The sequence below is a fragment of the Apteryx rowi genome, unplaced genomic scaffold (genome assembly GCF_003343035.1).
Source record: "Apteryx rowi isolate R43461 unplaced genomic scaffold, aptRow1 scaffold_9, whole genome shotgun sequence".
In the NCBI taxonomy this organism is placed as follows: Eukaryota; Metazoa; Chordata; class Aves; order Apterygiformes; family Apterygidae; genus Apteryx; species Apteryx rowi.
The window spans coordinates 871,069-884,957 of record NW_020451204.1 but is presented as its reverse complement, the minus strand read 5'-3'; the positions used below and the strand labels follow the sequence as shown (position 1 = coordinate 884,957).

General features: G+C 46.7%; 1 protein-coding gene across 1 annotated transcript in view; it reads left to right on the top strand.

Annotated features, from left to right (window-relative positions):
* Window positions 1–13,889, top strand: part of LOC112978053 (collagen alpha-1(VII) chain-like) — a 120,971-nt gene that overhangs the window by 81,534 nt on the left and 25,548 nt on the right. The window contains exons 59-65 of the mRNA XM_026091113.1: window positions 1,364–1,408; window positions 2,219–2,254; window positions 3,452–3,487; window positions 7,097–7,153; window positions 7,968–8,039; window positions 9,487–9,558; window positions 10,167–10,202. Coding sequence (XP_025946898.1) covers window positions 1,364–1,408; window positions 2,219–2,254; window positions 3,452–3,487; window positions 7,097–7,153; window positions 7,968–8,039; window positions 9,487–9,558; window positions 10,167–10,202 — 354 coding nt within the window. The remainder of the gene's footprint in view (window positions 1–1,363; window positions 1,409–2,218; window positions 2,255–3,451; window positions 3,488–7,096; window positions 7,154–7,967; window positions 8,040–9,486; window positions 9,559–10,166; window positions 10,203–13,889) is intronic.

Here is a 13,889-nt window from a genome sequence, read left to right as displayed (position 1 = left end):
AATGTTTCTGCTCTTCTGACTCCAGTATAAATCTGGAGTGAATCACAGAATCTCAAATAACCCTGGATTTCTATTTGAGATCAGAATTAGACCTCACATGGATATGTCTAAGTCTAGGCAACTTAAAGACAGGTAAGTCTTCTGGGATCTACCAAGAAAGGTCATAAAAGGACCTAATAGACCCACCAGCACTGCTATCCCTCGTAGTAATGTTCATAAGGAGTTGATAGCCGACACTGACGGGAGGCGTGTGGTACAGCTCCAAGCTCAGGGGCATACAGGAGGCCTTGCTTGTCAAAACACCTCCTGTCATCTGCTCAGCAGTGCCTCACTTGTGTAAAATTCAGCCTCTTTGCTGAGCTCCTGCAGGGGAGGAGACCTCTGCCGCCTTAGGATCACAGTGTGATCTGCAGGAACTCTCCCTAATAAGAGGGAGATTGGGCTCAGAATACATTCTACAGCATCTGGAAACCACTACCAGTCATGAAGATAGTGCTCACCATCTGTCTCCAAAAACACAAGTTACTGCTGATCAGCTGCTTGGTGGTGTCGTCCTTCTGAAAATCAGCGGGGTGACTTCCAGGTGAATTCCTGGCTACTTTTTTTAATTGTGCTGAGTCCTGCTGAAATAAGTTTAGCAACATGTTGAGGAAAGGATGAATGTGCAGAAAAGATGTGGAGCCCTTTAACTGGGTGAACAGGACCCCCACACACACCCTGGGAACAGCTGCAACCTCTCCTCCCATCCCTCTGCCCCTTGCTGCGGCATCACACCACTCTCCCTGCACGCTGCCTTTGTCAGATACAAGTGCAGCTTGGGGAGAGACATACTGGGACATGCAGCTTTGGATGGCTTCTTCTGAGATAGTCATACCAGGGTCTCTCTATCCCAAGAGAGCAAAAGAGTCACCGTTTTGGAATGATTGATGTCATGCTAAATTAGGTCCAGCTCGTCCTACAAATGCTTGCTTCTCTCAGAGGCTGATGAGGAAGCCCAGGAAAACGAGCCATAGGTATTTATGAATAAATATTAGCAACTGAGCAGGATGGATCCTACCCTTTGTGGCCTGAAGCTACCCAGAGCATTCTTCTCTAAATACTGAATGCATTGTGCACCTGCAGTGACATGCGGAAGGTCTAGAGCCCTTCAGGCCCTTTATGGATCCAGCTCCATAAGGAGCATTAAGGCATCTAACCCACACGGACGTGTAAGTGAATGACGCTGGACAACTCCTTTGAGGATCGTGGCTTCGGTGCACTAAATTCACGTTGTCTCCAGCRGAGAGGTTTGCAGAGTGAGGACTGTTTGTACTCTGCACTTATCCTTGTTGATAGCCGTCACAAAGCCTCTCTTTGCTAACAGGGTGACGAGGGCATYGTGGGAGTCCGAGGCCCCACTGGCATGATGGTGAGTGTTAACACAGGATGGAGGGATGATTTTATGGTATAGACAACAGTGGCCCCACGGCTGGCAAGATCCCTGTGGTTTAATGCTTTTAGTGGGAAATAGAGACTCTGGGAGCCTGAATTCCAATGGTTTGCTGGGATTTGTGAGCATAAATCCTGTAGATAGATATAAAACATGAGCTGTCATGCTGACTGTAATTACTTTATGCTCTTGTCCATTTGGCTGACTCATCTACAAGGCACGTTTGAAGTCCTTCATAAACAGCACTCCTGTTCTTTTCTTCTTTGTCATGTCTGCTTGCTTGCATGAATTTCAGCGTCTTGTTCTGTTGTAAATTCTCTTTTCCCTGACGGGGGATTGAGTCAGGAGAGCCACAGATCACAACCAGTACTTCTACGAATACCTTTTATTTATTAAGCTGTTATCATTAATAGAATCAAGTTGTTATTTTTTGGCACAAAAGGCTTTTATGAAGCTCCTCAGAAAGCCAAGGGTAACTGCAGTATCTGGATTCATCCTTGGTCTCATCCTTGAAGTCCTGAGTTGTGTCTGGGATTCAACCGTGGGCAGAAACCTAGGGCGAATTGTACTGGTGTAATTCAAATGTGCTACCCTTTACATCTTCTCACGTTGCTCTTGATGAGAAGGAAAGAAGACTACAGGCTTCTGCATGGGTCCCTCAGAGCAGCAGCTTCTAGATGGTTTAGCCTGCCCTTGGAGACAGCTCTGCCTCTAAGCAGAGACTGCTCTCTCCTAACACTTTCTGCTGCTCCGGTATTTGTCTTAAAATGTTKTTTTTTGTTCTTGCAGGGTCTAAAAGGCCTCCCAGGTGTGAAAGGCGAAAGAGTAAGCCACAGTCATCTTAACTATAAAGTGCATAAACAGGGTCCTCAGGAGGAGGGCACCTTTCTGCAGCAAACCACACTACTGGTGCCACTGCTAAGACAGTAGGGATAATCCCACACTATCTCTGGGAATAGCTTGGGAAGGGAATTTGACCAGCATGTGTGGAAGTGGCAAGTCACATTAGCAACCCCATGTAAGGGATGGGCTGAGATAAGACCTGGGTGCATGTTATCCTCTGCATGTTTTGGTTTTCTCTGGAAGGAAACAGGATTTTGCACAGAAAGAGGCCCCTGGTGTGCTCCAGTCAATTCCCAAACATGCAGGACTGGGGGAGCAGGACTGGGGAGCATTTCTGAACACAGCTCTCCTGCAGCATAGGCAGAATGGTGACCGCTCGCCAGCAACAAGTACCTTTCCATTTGCAGCCATGAGCAGGAGACCCTTCAGTCTTCTTCTGCCACATCCCGCTTGCAACTCTAGGAAAGTTGAGAAGTGCAGTGCTGGGAAGAGCGAATTTTGTCCACAAGTTGAGGGTGTGCGGTGGGACACCCAGGGGCATCTGCATGCAGCAAYGTAACTCAGAAGCAGTTCAAGTGCACTTTCACAGCCTGTTTCCTCATCCACCCGCTCTCCTGTCCCCAGCTGGTTCTTGCAGCCTCCACCTTCTCCTGCTGTCACCACACTAGTCTTGTGTGTTGAAGGTGGTTAGGAGATGCCATCAGGAATGAGTCCTTGCCCTTCAGCCTCTTATCCCATGTCCTGCATAATAAGCCTTCAGGAACAGTTAACATTTTGTACACTTTCAATAGAGGATGCAAGATTTCAGGCTGAAATTTGGGAAATCCTGTATCATACAGGATGCTTTTCAACCTGAGAAGTAGGCACATCCCTGCAGTGTGGGGAGGTTATGTCCTAYTGGGAGGTCGAAATCTAGTTATAGCTCCACACTAGACATGCTGAGCACAGAGTCAGCCAAAGCACTTCAGTCCCCTGGGTCCTTATTTTTTGTCCATGCAATAAATTCTAGTTGTGTGCAATCTCCTGTGGTAAAGTRATCATTGTGCAGAGTGCCCAGAGGAACTGACTTCCAACTGTGATATATCTTAGTGGCTTGCGTGCAAAGCAGTGTACTGAGCAACAGAACAAGAGTGAGTAAAAGAGGAATCGTGCACTGTATTTTTTCTTTCCTGTGTTTAGGGTGATCGAGGACTTCTGGGACCCAAGGGAGAAAGAGTAAGGACATTCCAGGTTGTGACTTTCTGGGGAAGATGGGGTAAAAGGCTTACAGGATTTTTTAATTACCGGTGAGCAGATGAAGAGATATCTAAACAAGTCAGTGACCTGGCAAAATAGAGATGTAAATGTTAAAAATATATATATATATGTTTTCAAATATCTGGGATCTTAGCAATTGTATAGGATTCGTATTGGTAGGTGTGGGTGAGTGCAGCCCATCTGGGATGGAGGGCTAAACAGGGATCCCAGGTGGCAGTGTGCAAAGGCCTTTCTTTCATCTAAGAAGACTTCAAATCCTACCTTTGATCAGCACTGGGAACAGTGTTTTGGGCGGTAGGCACATGCCTGGATCGGGATGCCTTTGCTAAGGAAATCTGCAGAGTTTGAGGCTGCTTGTGTCTAGAAGCAGTACTGTAATGGAAATTGCTCTGTGGTGAGACTTCATTTTCAAATCACAGAATACTTCACGGTGGAAGGGGCCTCTGGAAATCTCTGGTCCAACCCCACTCAAAGCAGGACCAACTGCAAAGTCAGACCAGGTTGCTCAGGACCTTGTTTTGAAAATGTGTGCTTCTCAGTGCGCCTGTTCCCGTGTTTGGCCACCACCGTGGTGAAGAGGTTTTTCTTTATATCTAATAGGAGTTTCCCTCGTTGCAGCTTGTGCCTGTTGCCACTTGTCCTTTCACTGTGCACCTCCAAGAAGCGTCCGGATCCATCCTTTCTGTAACTCCCATGTAGGTAGTGGAAGATAAAACTTAGATGGCCCCCTTCTTCTTGAGGTCCTCCACTGGGTTCCATCCACTTTGTTGATGTCTTCCTTGTACTGGACACAGTACTGCAGGTGGAGTTTGCCTCATAGTTTTGAAAGGATCCTACAGTTATCACCACCACCACCAACAACAAAAAGTAGTAATTTTGGCAGCTATTTTCTGGGGCACAGGGATGCTTCCTGTGAATTAAGGGAAGAAGTGAAAGTGTCCAATGACTCTGGTATAACCAGCTCGCCCCAAAGCACATTGCAATCTTAAAAAGCCTGACTTTGCTCATAGCAGGTAATGTGAAAATAACTCCCAGAATGGTTCTGGAAAGTGCTCCAGCCCATGCTACAGAAAATGCTGAACTTCTGCCCAGTGTTTTTTAACTTCCTTCCTGGCTGAAATGGCTTGTTAGAAAATGAGTTTTAGAAAACCTACGTGATGATTCTACCTTTGAGTCATGCAGTATTAAATGATTAAGGCTGATTTGTCTCTGAGGAAGCTACTTTCTAAAGGGACTCACTCCAGAGACAAATCAATTCTTAATCTGCTTCGTGAAGAGGCCCAAAACCACTTTCCAACCTGAAGGAATGTGTAATGCATTTTCCAAAGAATACCTTAATAAAATATAAGGTGGAGTGTGAGATAAAACAGGAGGTGAGGGAGATAACTGGCTTGGGTTTGTTTCACATGATGACAGCTTAAATTTCTAACTCTCCCTTGATCAATATAAGAGGAACTGTGTGGATCCTGGGTCTTTACTGTGCATCAGATCAAAGTACAGGATCTTTATGCTCTCTTTTGTCCCTAAAATCTATTGAGCCCAATCCTGTCTCCTTTACAGACCCTCCAGAGCAGGAAAGCAGGAGAGTATATTAAGCTAGAATTTGATCAGGGTCACATGGTGATGGTGGTGGTTGCATAAACTGCTAAAGTGATTGCTAAATTCTGGGGCATTTCATGCGTGTTTTTTTAAGACTCCAACAGTAATGCACAGTCACCCTGAACAAGGACATTTGCATCACTGAAGAGTGATGATTTTAAAAGGGTCCTTTTCAAATGGGCTGGAATTGTCAGAGAAGACTAACAAGGAGGATTACTGGCCAGCAAGGGGTTAATTAATCTTTCGAAAAGCCGAGTAAATTAGTGCTGTATGCTGCTAACAGGAATAGCAAAGTATTAACTGCCTGCTGCACTCGCCATCTGAATCAGATCTAAAAATCTTCCAAAGGTGATTTTTCCTTTCCACCTTCATCCTGCCCACAATAAATGGAGAACGCCCTCCCTCCTGGGTCTGTCCTGTCTCCGACCGATACCAAAATCTGCACCCCGTGCACCTTCACCCAACTCTGCTGCCACGCGGGGCTCCAGGTCACCTCCCGTCCGTCTGCCTGTCCTGCAATCTGTGCAGGGCACTGATTCTGCACAAGGGTGCTGAAGGCACTGTTCAGCCGTGAGCTTCACCTGTGGGGGCTTTCCAGGAGTGCAGCGCCCCGGGGCCGAGCTGGATGCTCACTGGTGCTGGACACTTGCTGGTGTGAGCGTAGCTGGGGCCACGTTAGCCTCCAGGCTGCCTTTGGGGCAGCGCATCAGAAGCAGACGCCTGTCRGCAGGTCGCAGTGCCCCAGTTTTGAGGAACAACGTTCCTGTAAGTGTAGATGTTATCCAGTTACCCTGAAACGGTCCTTTAGCTGGGTTAGCATGAAACAAAATACTCACTTACGACATCCAGCCAATACAGCTGCAGAARGCTGCAAAAGAAAAAGTTGCAAAAGAAAAAGTAAAAAAAAATTTGTCTTAATCTACTTAAATTAAGATAAAAATGAAAAGGCCTCTTCAGTTGTCTGTGCAGGCTTTTCTGCCACGTGTTCACCTTCATCCACATGCCCTGGGGGCTCGATTTGCTTTCGGAGGGAGTCCTCTCCCAGTGAAAAGACTCATCTTTCCAGCCAGGTGTTAACTTGCCCTGAAGTTATTTGGAAGGTGACTTCAATGCTTCTCCCTCTGAATTATGGACAGCCTCACTCGTTTGACAACGCAACCATCTCTTCGCCAGAGCAGAGCTATTTCTTGCATGTGAATGGCCTCCTAACAGCAAAATGTCCCTCCTCAACCACTGAGCTGACAAATACGCTTGAAACAGATGTGTCCATGGGGTTACTGCATGCCCATGGCTACTGGCTCTCTCAGGATGACAGAGAGTTTGCGAGTCTGACCCTCAAAAGCTACCTCCAAGGGATGCCCTAAGTGTTGCTTCCCCTTCCTTCACTCCAACTCTGTGTCTGTAAATCAGGACACGATGAGCAGAGCTGCTCACCGCCCCTCCTATAGCTAGCTAGTGCACCACAGTTTGGGAGAGGTGCAAACCTTGACGTCCTGAGTGACGTGCAGTGAAGGAGCCAAGTTACCATGTCAGATGAGAAAGACTCCTGTCACTGACAGCCTCCGATCAGGAATTGAACCTCAGGCTCCTGCTTTGCCATGCACAGCTCCATTTCCACCCATGACACCTAGACTGCAGTCATACCTTTGTCAACAGACCCCCACATTTTTTGGACCAAGAGGTCACTGTCAGATCTCAGATCTATCTTTTTTTTTGCATCTTCATCATCAAGTTTTCAATTAAGGATACACTAAACCTAACATTTAATGTTGTTCTGTGGAGCATCTATATTTCCCCTGACTGGGTCCATATGGACCACAGTTTGGAAAATGCTCATCTTCATTACAGATGTGTGAATAACCCTTTTTTCAGTTTTGCCACTTAGAGCAAAAGTGGTTCCACCCAGCTGCACCCATGAATTTGTGTATCACTGTGTGTCTACATCTCTGCTGTGTCTCCATTCTCTAGGGTGAGCCCAGGACTGTTTTTGGACCCCAGGGTTATAAAGGCAGTAAAGGAGATCCTGTAAGTTTGTGTCTCTCTGTCTTTTAAAGCTGTCCCTTCCCCACTGTTGGTGGCATCAGCTTGGTCTTTGCATGGGGTATTCTAGTTTCTGTCTGCTTTATTGATGCTTCCTGGTAACCCCTGTCATCCACACCCTGACTTGGGTTTCTAGGCATTTATGTGGCTCTGAGGTGGGAGAACTGCCACAGCCGACTGCTACTTCTGAGGACTAGTTAGCAAACCCACACAAGATGTGGCTCCAGGGGTGGCTGAAAGCATATAGGGTCCGGGTGAATGGCCTGTGCAAAAGGAGTGCTGGAGAGTGGGCAGAGTACAGGAAATAAATCTAGGTCACCTGGCTCCTATTCCCAGATATCTGGTTCGTTTGCTGGGTGACCTCAGGAGCAGCCTCAGCTTGCCGCTCCATCTTCTAGGCGTTCACTCACTGCAGTACAGGCAGCACATTTAGGTGTGTTGCCAAGGGCAGAGCAATTTCTGCCTTTGGTCATCTKGATGAAACAAGATGGACAGGGAGGCCTGTCCCTAGGAGACAGGTGACCAGGGCTGACCCAGTCCCATCATGGGACAGACACTATGTGTAATGGCTACACCACGCAGACCCCCACTCCGACCAGCAGCAAGCAGTAGAGATGTCTGTGATGGCTGTGCCATCTCTTTCAGGGCAAACTCCCTTGATGGCTGTGTTATTCCCTTGGCCACCAAGCACAGCTTGGGATAGGTATTACAAACCAGCAGTTTGGTCTAGAGCCAGCCACTGAGAGTGGGTCCTTCCGGGAGGGAGCTGCAGTCCACTRATTTCTGTCTCGTCTTTCAGGGTGAGCAGGGCCTTCCAGGTTTTGACGGAGACAAAGGCGAGAAGGGAGAGGATGGGCCTGTGGGAGAAAAGGTATGAACCTCCTGAAAAGACTGAGGTACAGCAAAGAGTCACTCGTTGTGTGTCTTTCTGAGGAAGGGACAAATACCCCTGCATCCTCCTTTCCCATATGCCTGCTAGAAAACATGGTGCAATGACACGCTAGCCCAGCTATTCCCACAGAAGGGGAGAGGATGCTGCTGGACTGGGGCTTGCAAACATGATACACATTCAGTTTACCTGATACCAGGATTGTAGGACCATGTAAAATTGGTGTCTGCAGTACAGGATTACTATGGGAAAAGTTTGCAGGCTGCTCATCGGTTATTACAGCCCTGTGACAGTCCCGTGTCTGCACCTCCCTCCAAGAACTGGTCGTGCTTATTTATACACTGAGCTGGTTCTGCAGCTCTCCTGGCATTTTTGCTAAGGCTTGATTTGCTCTTCTGTTCCTGTCCAGAGCTACTCCTCATGCTGTTCTGTCCCCGTGTGCAGTGGCAGAGAAAGCCACCTGCTCTTCTCTCTCTTTCTTTGCTCTTTTAATGTACCCTGTGGAGGTTTCAGTTCTCAGCCCATCACTTCATTGGGAGGAATCACGTAATTTTCTCACTCTCAGATTGAGTCACGAACTAAATCTCCCTGTACTAATCATCCCTATTTTCATATTACGTTAATGCATTTTGCTCCAGAATTATGACCCTGGAATGGGACTCAACTGAATAAACAGGTGTCGACAACAGCAGCATCCCAATCTGAGCTAGATGTCCAGTTCCTGTTATTCCCAGTGAAGAACTAGTCTGAATAATCAGTGTAGGTCATGGTGGGAGTCACCTGACCCAAGATGGGCATCTCCTTTGCGATGGGATGAATCATGTCCTGACCACTACTGACAGCTGACTAAATTTCCAGTAACTATAAGGGAGATTCAAGGAGATGCCCCCATGAGGGTATGCACTCTTTAAGTCAGATGAAATCCCACACATGATGTTCTGATGTCAGACTGCCCTCTAATAAAAAAATAGTATATAATCATCTCCTAAAGCAACAGCCCCTCTTGGCAGAATATCTGAGGGACTTTGGACTGAACCCCAGAGTAGTATCTTCACCACTCGTAAGTCAACCACGGTCTTGCATTGCTCCTCCAGGGTCTGCAAGGAGGCAGTGGGCAACCAGAGGGTATGAGCCCCTTTTCTGCTTCTTTTCCTTCAGTCCCCACTGCTGGGCACTAATTCTGTTACAGGACAGCATACCGTGGTTTTTTTACCGAGCTGCTCTGCAGCTCGTGGCTTTCCTTCCTAGCGATGCTGAGCACTGGCTGCTATGTAGACCTTTGGGATTCCTGAGGATAAAGTCTGCCATAGAAACGGTGCTTTTTGTCATTCTGCCATCTCCATTGGTTCCTTATTGGTCTCTCTTAGGAGGGTCACTCTGAGAGCAGTAGATACCAGAGATGTATTTAACACAGAATTTAAATTTTTAGGGAGTCAAAGGTGAAGCTGGCTCCAAGGGTGTGATGGGGCTTTTTGGAACAAGAGGACCAGTGGGACAGAAGGTGAGTACAGTGAGCTCAAAGAGCCTCAAAACCTGTGTTAAGGCATGTCCTGCATGAACTGATGTGCAAAATCCTTTCACAGTTTCCTCGTGGAGTGGAATTTTGCATTCTCTCTCTAATATTCCTAATTAAAATGCTATGGGGCTACCAGAAATCAGAAGCAGGGATGCTTTGCCAGTAAAGCCATAAAGATTTCTTTCATTTTGTAAAGAAGCAGAATTCTCTGGCACCTTTCCTAGGCTAAAATAGTCACAGTGACTTGTTGAAATGTCAGCACGTGAAATGTCAGGTGTGAACTGGTGCCTAAGCGACYGTTATAGTCAATGGAGATATAAGGCTCCATCCAGCTGCCCACACAAAAGTGCCACCTGAGATATTTGGGGATCCTACGTGCTCCTCTCCAGTTACTGCTGCAGAGGGGCCCCCAAAAGTCCCTGTGGTTTATCTTCCACAGCGTAGTCAAGCTGTAGGTATCTCCTTTCGGATACCGGCCAGCTCTTCTTGCTAGGAAGGCACAACTGACTACGCAGTAGTTATTTGCCAAGTGGTGCGCTGAAAGGAAATGCAGCTCTTCCCCCCAGCTAACTCAACCATCACTTTCCTTGCAGGGGGAGCCAGGAGAACCAGGCCTGCCAGGTGCTGCTGTGAGTTGGAGCCTCTTTGTCTGTCTGCCTTTGCGAGTCTTGGGTGCTGACATCGGGTTTGCACCGCTGATGATTACCTCCCTGTGGCCACAGCCGCGTCTCGCATGTGTGGGTCATGGGGGAGGCGATGCTGGCTCTGTGCTGCTCAGCAATGTCCACGTCCGAAGGGGCTTTGCTGGAAAACCAGCTGTGAGCAGGGGTGGCCAGAGCCAGAGATATGTTTTAATAGGAATTTGCATTTTGCATCAGAGGGCACCTGAAATATGCATTTAATTATTACTTTTTAATGCCTTTAGTGTATTAGGGGACATTGCCTGACAYGAACAGAGGAGGTTTCAGGTTCAAATGTCTTAACAAGACTTGTGACTATGGGTTGTGTATCCCATGAGAAATGTATATATCCTTAAGCAGCTGGACTACAGACTGGACTCAAGTGGCTAGTCATAGCGTTCAGTGTGTGCTTGCTGCTGGCCAGAGGGAAAACAGTTATGCTGAAGGACCTAGATAATCTCGTAGTTCACCCTGTTTTCTGGCAAATTGCAACTGAAAAAAAAGCAATTTCAGCTTCACTGAAATGCTTTGCAGAACCATTTAGGTGCTTCTGAACTTTCCCATTTCATCTGATGGAAGCTGCAAGTGAAAAGTGGTCTCTGAAGATGTTCAAAGTACAAAGGTCTCCTTTGGTTTCTTTTCATGTGTGAGAGGAAGGAATAGGAGAGGAGGGAACACCAGAAGGCCACTGGGATTTTTCTCAGGTCATGGAAATATGACTGTGTTCCTTCCTCTTTGGAAAAAAGAAATCAGATTTTTGACAAAGAAATTGTTTTATTGCAGTAAGAAATATTGGTATTTTTCTAACCTGTTCCCCAGTTATGCCTCTTTCTGCATGAACATTCAATTCTCAGCAACTAGTTGTTGCTAGGAAGGCTCCATGGCCATTCAGTGCTGCCTGCTGATTACCGATTGCGGGTTTGCAACTATTTACAAGCCTGTAATCCAGACCAGCAATTGTTCATGGAGGATAAGTCTCCCTTCAGTTAAGTATTTCAGCCCATGCTTAACTGTAAACAACCTCTTGAGCACTTTGCCAAACGGGTGATGAAGGAGGTATAACATGCCRTAAGAAATCTGCCTGCTACAGTCCCATCTGGGATCACCGCACGTAGTCCTTAGATCAAGTGCATTTCTGAAAAGGCTTTGTAGTGTATACCTGGATCCGCAGGCAATAACCAGTAGCATTAAAATACAGTAGTGCAGGGTTAGGTTGCAGRTGTTAGCTGAGGCTTCTGAGTGGCAAAGGAGGCACAGTTGGATTTCAGCAGGATTTTGCTATCCCAGACAGCAATCTCATCATCCAGACATGTTTGGAAGATACAGTGTTTTCTTTTGGCACTAAAGGGATCAGCACATAATATAATTAACTACCAGAAATCAGTATCTTGTCAATGTTTGAGAAAAGTAATTCTTCTTCAATTAATATTTGGGGATTTTACTGGCACAGGGAAGTCTATCCCTGCTGGTTTTGGAGCTAGACTGAGACAAAAAAGCTTTGGCCCTTCATTAAACTTCGATAATTGCAAAACTCAGATCAGAACTGGGGCTTTGACAGAAGAGCTGTGATATACGACATCCTGGATGAAATTCATCTGACCTCATGTTAGATATCTGCCATGTTCACTTTTCACATCCAAGCTAGCCAGACTCAGACTTGTTTTTTAGTCAGCTTTAGGATACTCTCAGAGCATGATTCACATCATCTATTTCAGACACCTGTGTTAGGGCAAGACCTCTTGATGTGACTTGTTCTCAACAAACCCAGGTTGACAGCATCCAACTTTGTCTTTCAAGTGTTCACAAATAGTTTGATTATTTGATCCCGAGTTATTCTAGAGAGGGAAGTTAAACTGTCTAATCTAACAGCCCCCAAGTCCTCTTTTCCCCTCTTCTTGAAGACAGACACTGCTTGGTCAAGTCTGCCTGTACTCAATTTGTCCTCTGCAGGTCTCAAAGATAATGGCTAGTGGTTCTCATTTTCCTTCAGCTCCCTCTAATTCCATCTTTCCTATCAACAAACTGCCACCAGCTCACTGCAAAAATTTGCTGGTTCCTTTCTGTCCTTCCCAGCTTATTACTTCCCAGCTGATATATGGGGAGACAAACCACCTCATATCACTCTGAATAACGTAACTGGCTTGTAAAAAGTCTCATCCATTTTTATGATCTGGGGACCTACAGGAGTCCCCAACTAAGCAACAGCATTTGTGTCTTTTCCCTATAATCGTTGCCCAGAGAATTTCAATGGATCTGGTTGACTTTACATCTGGACCTCAGAGCAAGTGAGTGCGTTCTTGATATTCCAGGCACCTCCTCCTCCTTTTTCCTCTTCTCTAAAAGCACTGCACTCTTTTACATTAATATTCCTCCCATGCTGCACCCTTTTATATTAATATTCCAGTCTGTGTTATGCCTATTAAGACATAATCTTGATCATGTGTTAAGGCTTCCAGCTCCTATTCTTTATTTCCATACTTCTTACATTAATATGCAGGCATTTAAAATGTGCAGCAGATTAATCCATTATTCTCCCCCTTGTTGTTCCTAAGGCCCTATTATAAATACCCATCTCCCTTTGTCTTGCTTTTACTCCCAATTTTGGGTTGCCAGGATCTATAATTGCCTGTGTGCCTTGGCCTTCTCCATCCTAGTCTGCAGTCCTCCTCACTAGGTTCACAAGTTGGGGCTCAGAGATCTTCTCTCCCTTCTCTTGTGAGCTGGCCTCTATGCTTGGCCAGCAGTTCATGGATCTTTGCGCTGTAGTTGAGGAAGCCACTGTCCATATTGTAATACCATCTATACAGCCATGTGGTTATTCCCAGGGTGTCAAGTTTAAACTTGCCTGGAAGGATGAAAGACCCACCAGGCCCTTGGACCTACCACTGTTGCTCTCAGAACAACTTCTGATGTGCTCAATTCTTCAGTGCTTGCAACCAGGTTTGCCAGAGCACATCTGTCAAAGCCAAGGTTGGAAAAGAGCCACCAGCATGTTGGTGAGGGGCAGGATGAGAGAAATCCAGCACCTTTTGGTCCATGCTGATTGTTATAAGGGATGGAGTTTGCAAGGCATGAAAATGAAGCCATATGCCTGAAGGCAAATCAAGAAGGAATCAGGGAATTCTGGTTAACCCTCGGATAATGACAGGCTAAATGCGTCCAGTGTAGGAAGGCAGACAGGCTAAAGGCCACTGTTCTGCCAGCATTATTTAGAGCAGTGAAACAGCCTGAACCAGAAAGTGTGCTGGGGAAAGTACCTCTGAGCCCAGAGCTCTGTGGGATGTGATAACTAAGGGATAATCAAGGCCCTATAACCCTGCCTGCTGAGTGGTGGGCTTCTTTGAGCCAGAGGAGAGGAAAGGTGGGGTGCAGGAGTCTGTCCTAACAGGGCCAGATTCAAGACATGGCAAGAGGTGCCTCCGGCCACTCAGCATGGAAAACGTTGGGTTTCCTGAGAAGTTTTTGCCCTAGCAGGGTGCCCTGGTATGTCCTGAATGCTCCTGATGAGGCCAGGCCCATCAAGGAGAAGCAAGTCAGCCAGACCCAGGACCTTCTGGGCACAAGTGGAAGCCTCTGCCTAGACACCTCGGAGGGTTTGCAGCAGGGTAGTCAGGCTGATCCGCCTCTGAGATGTGG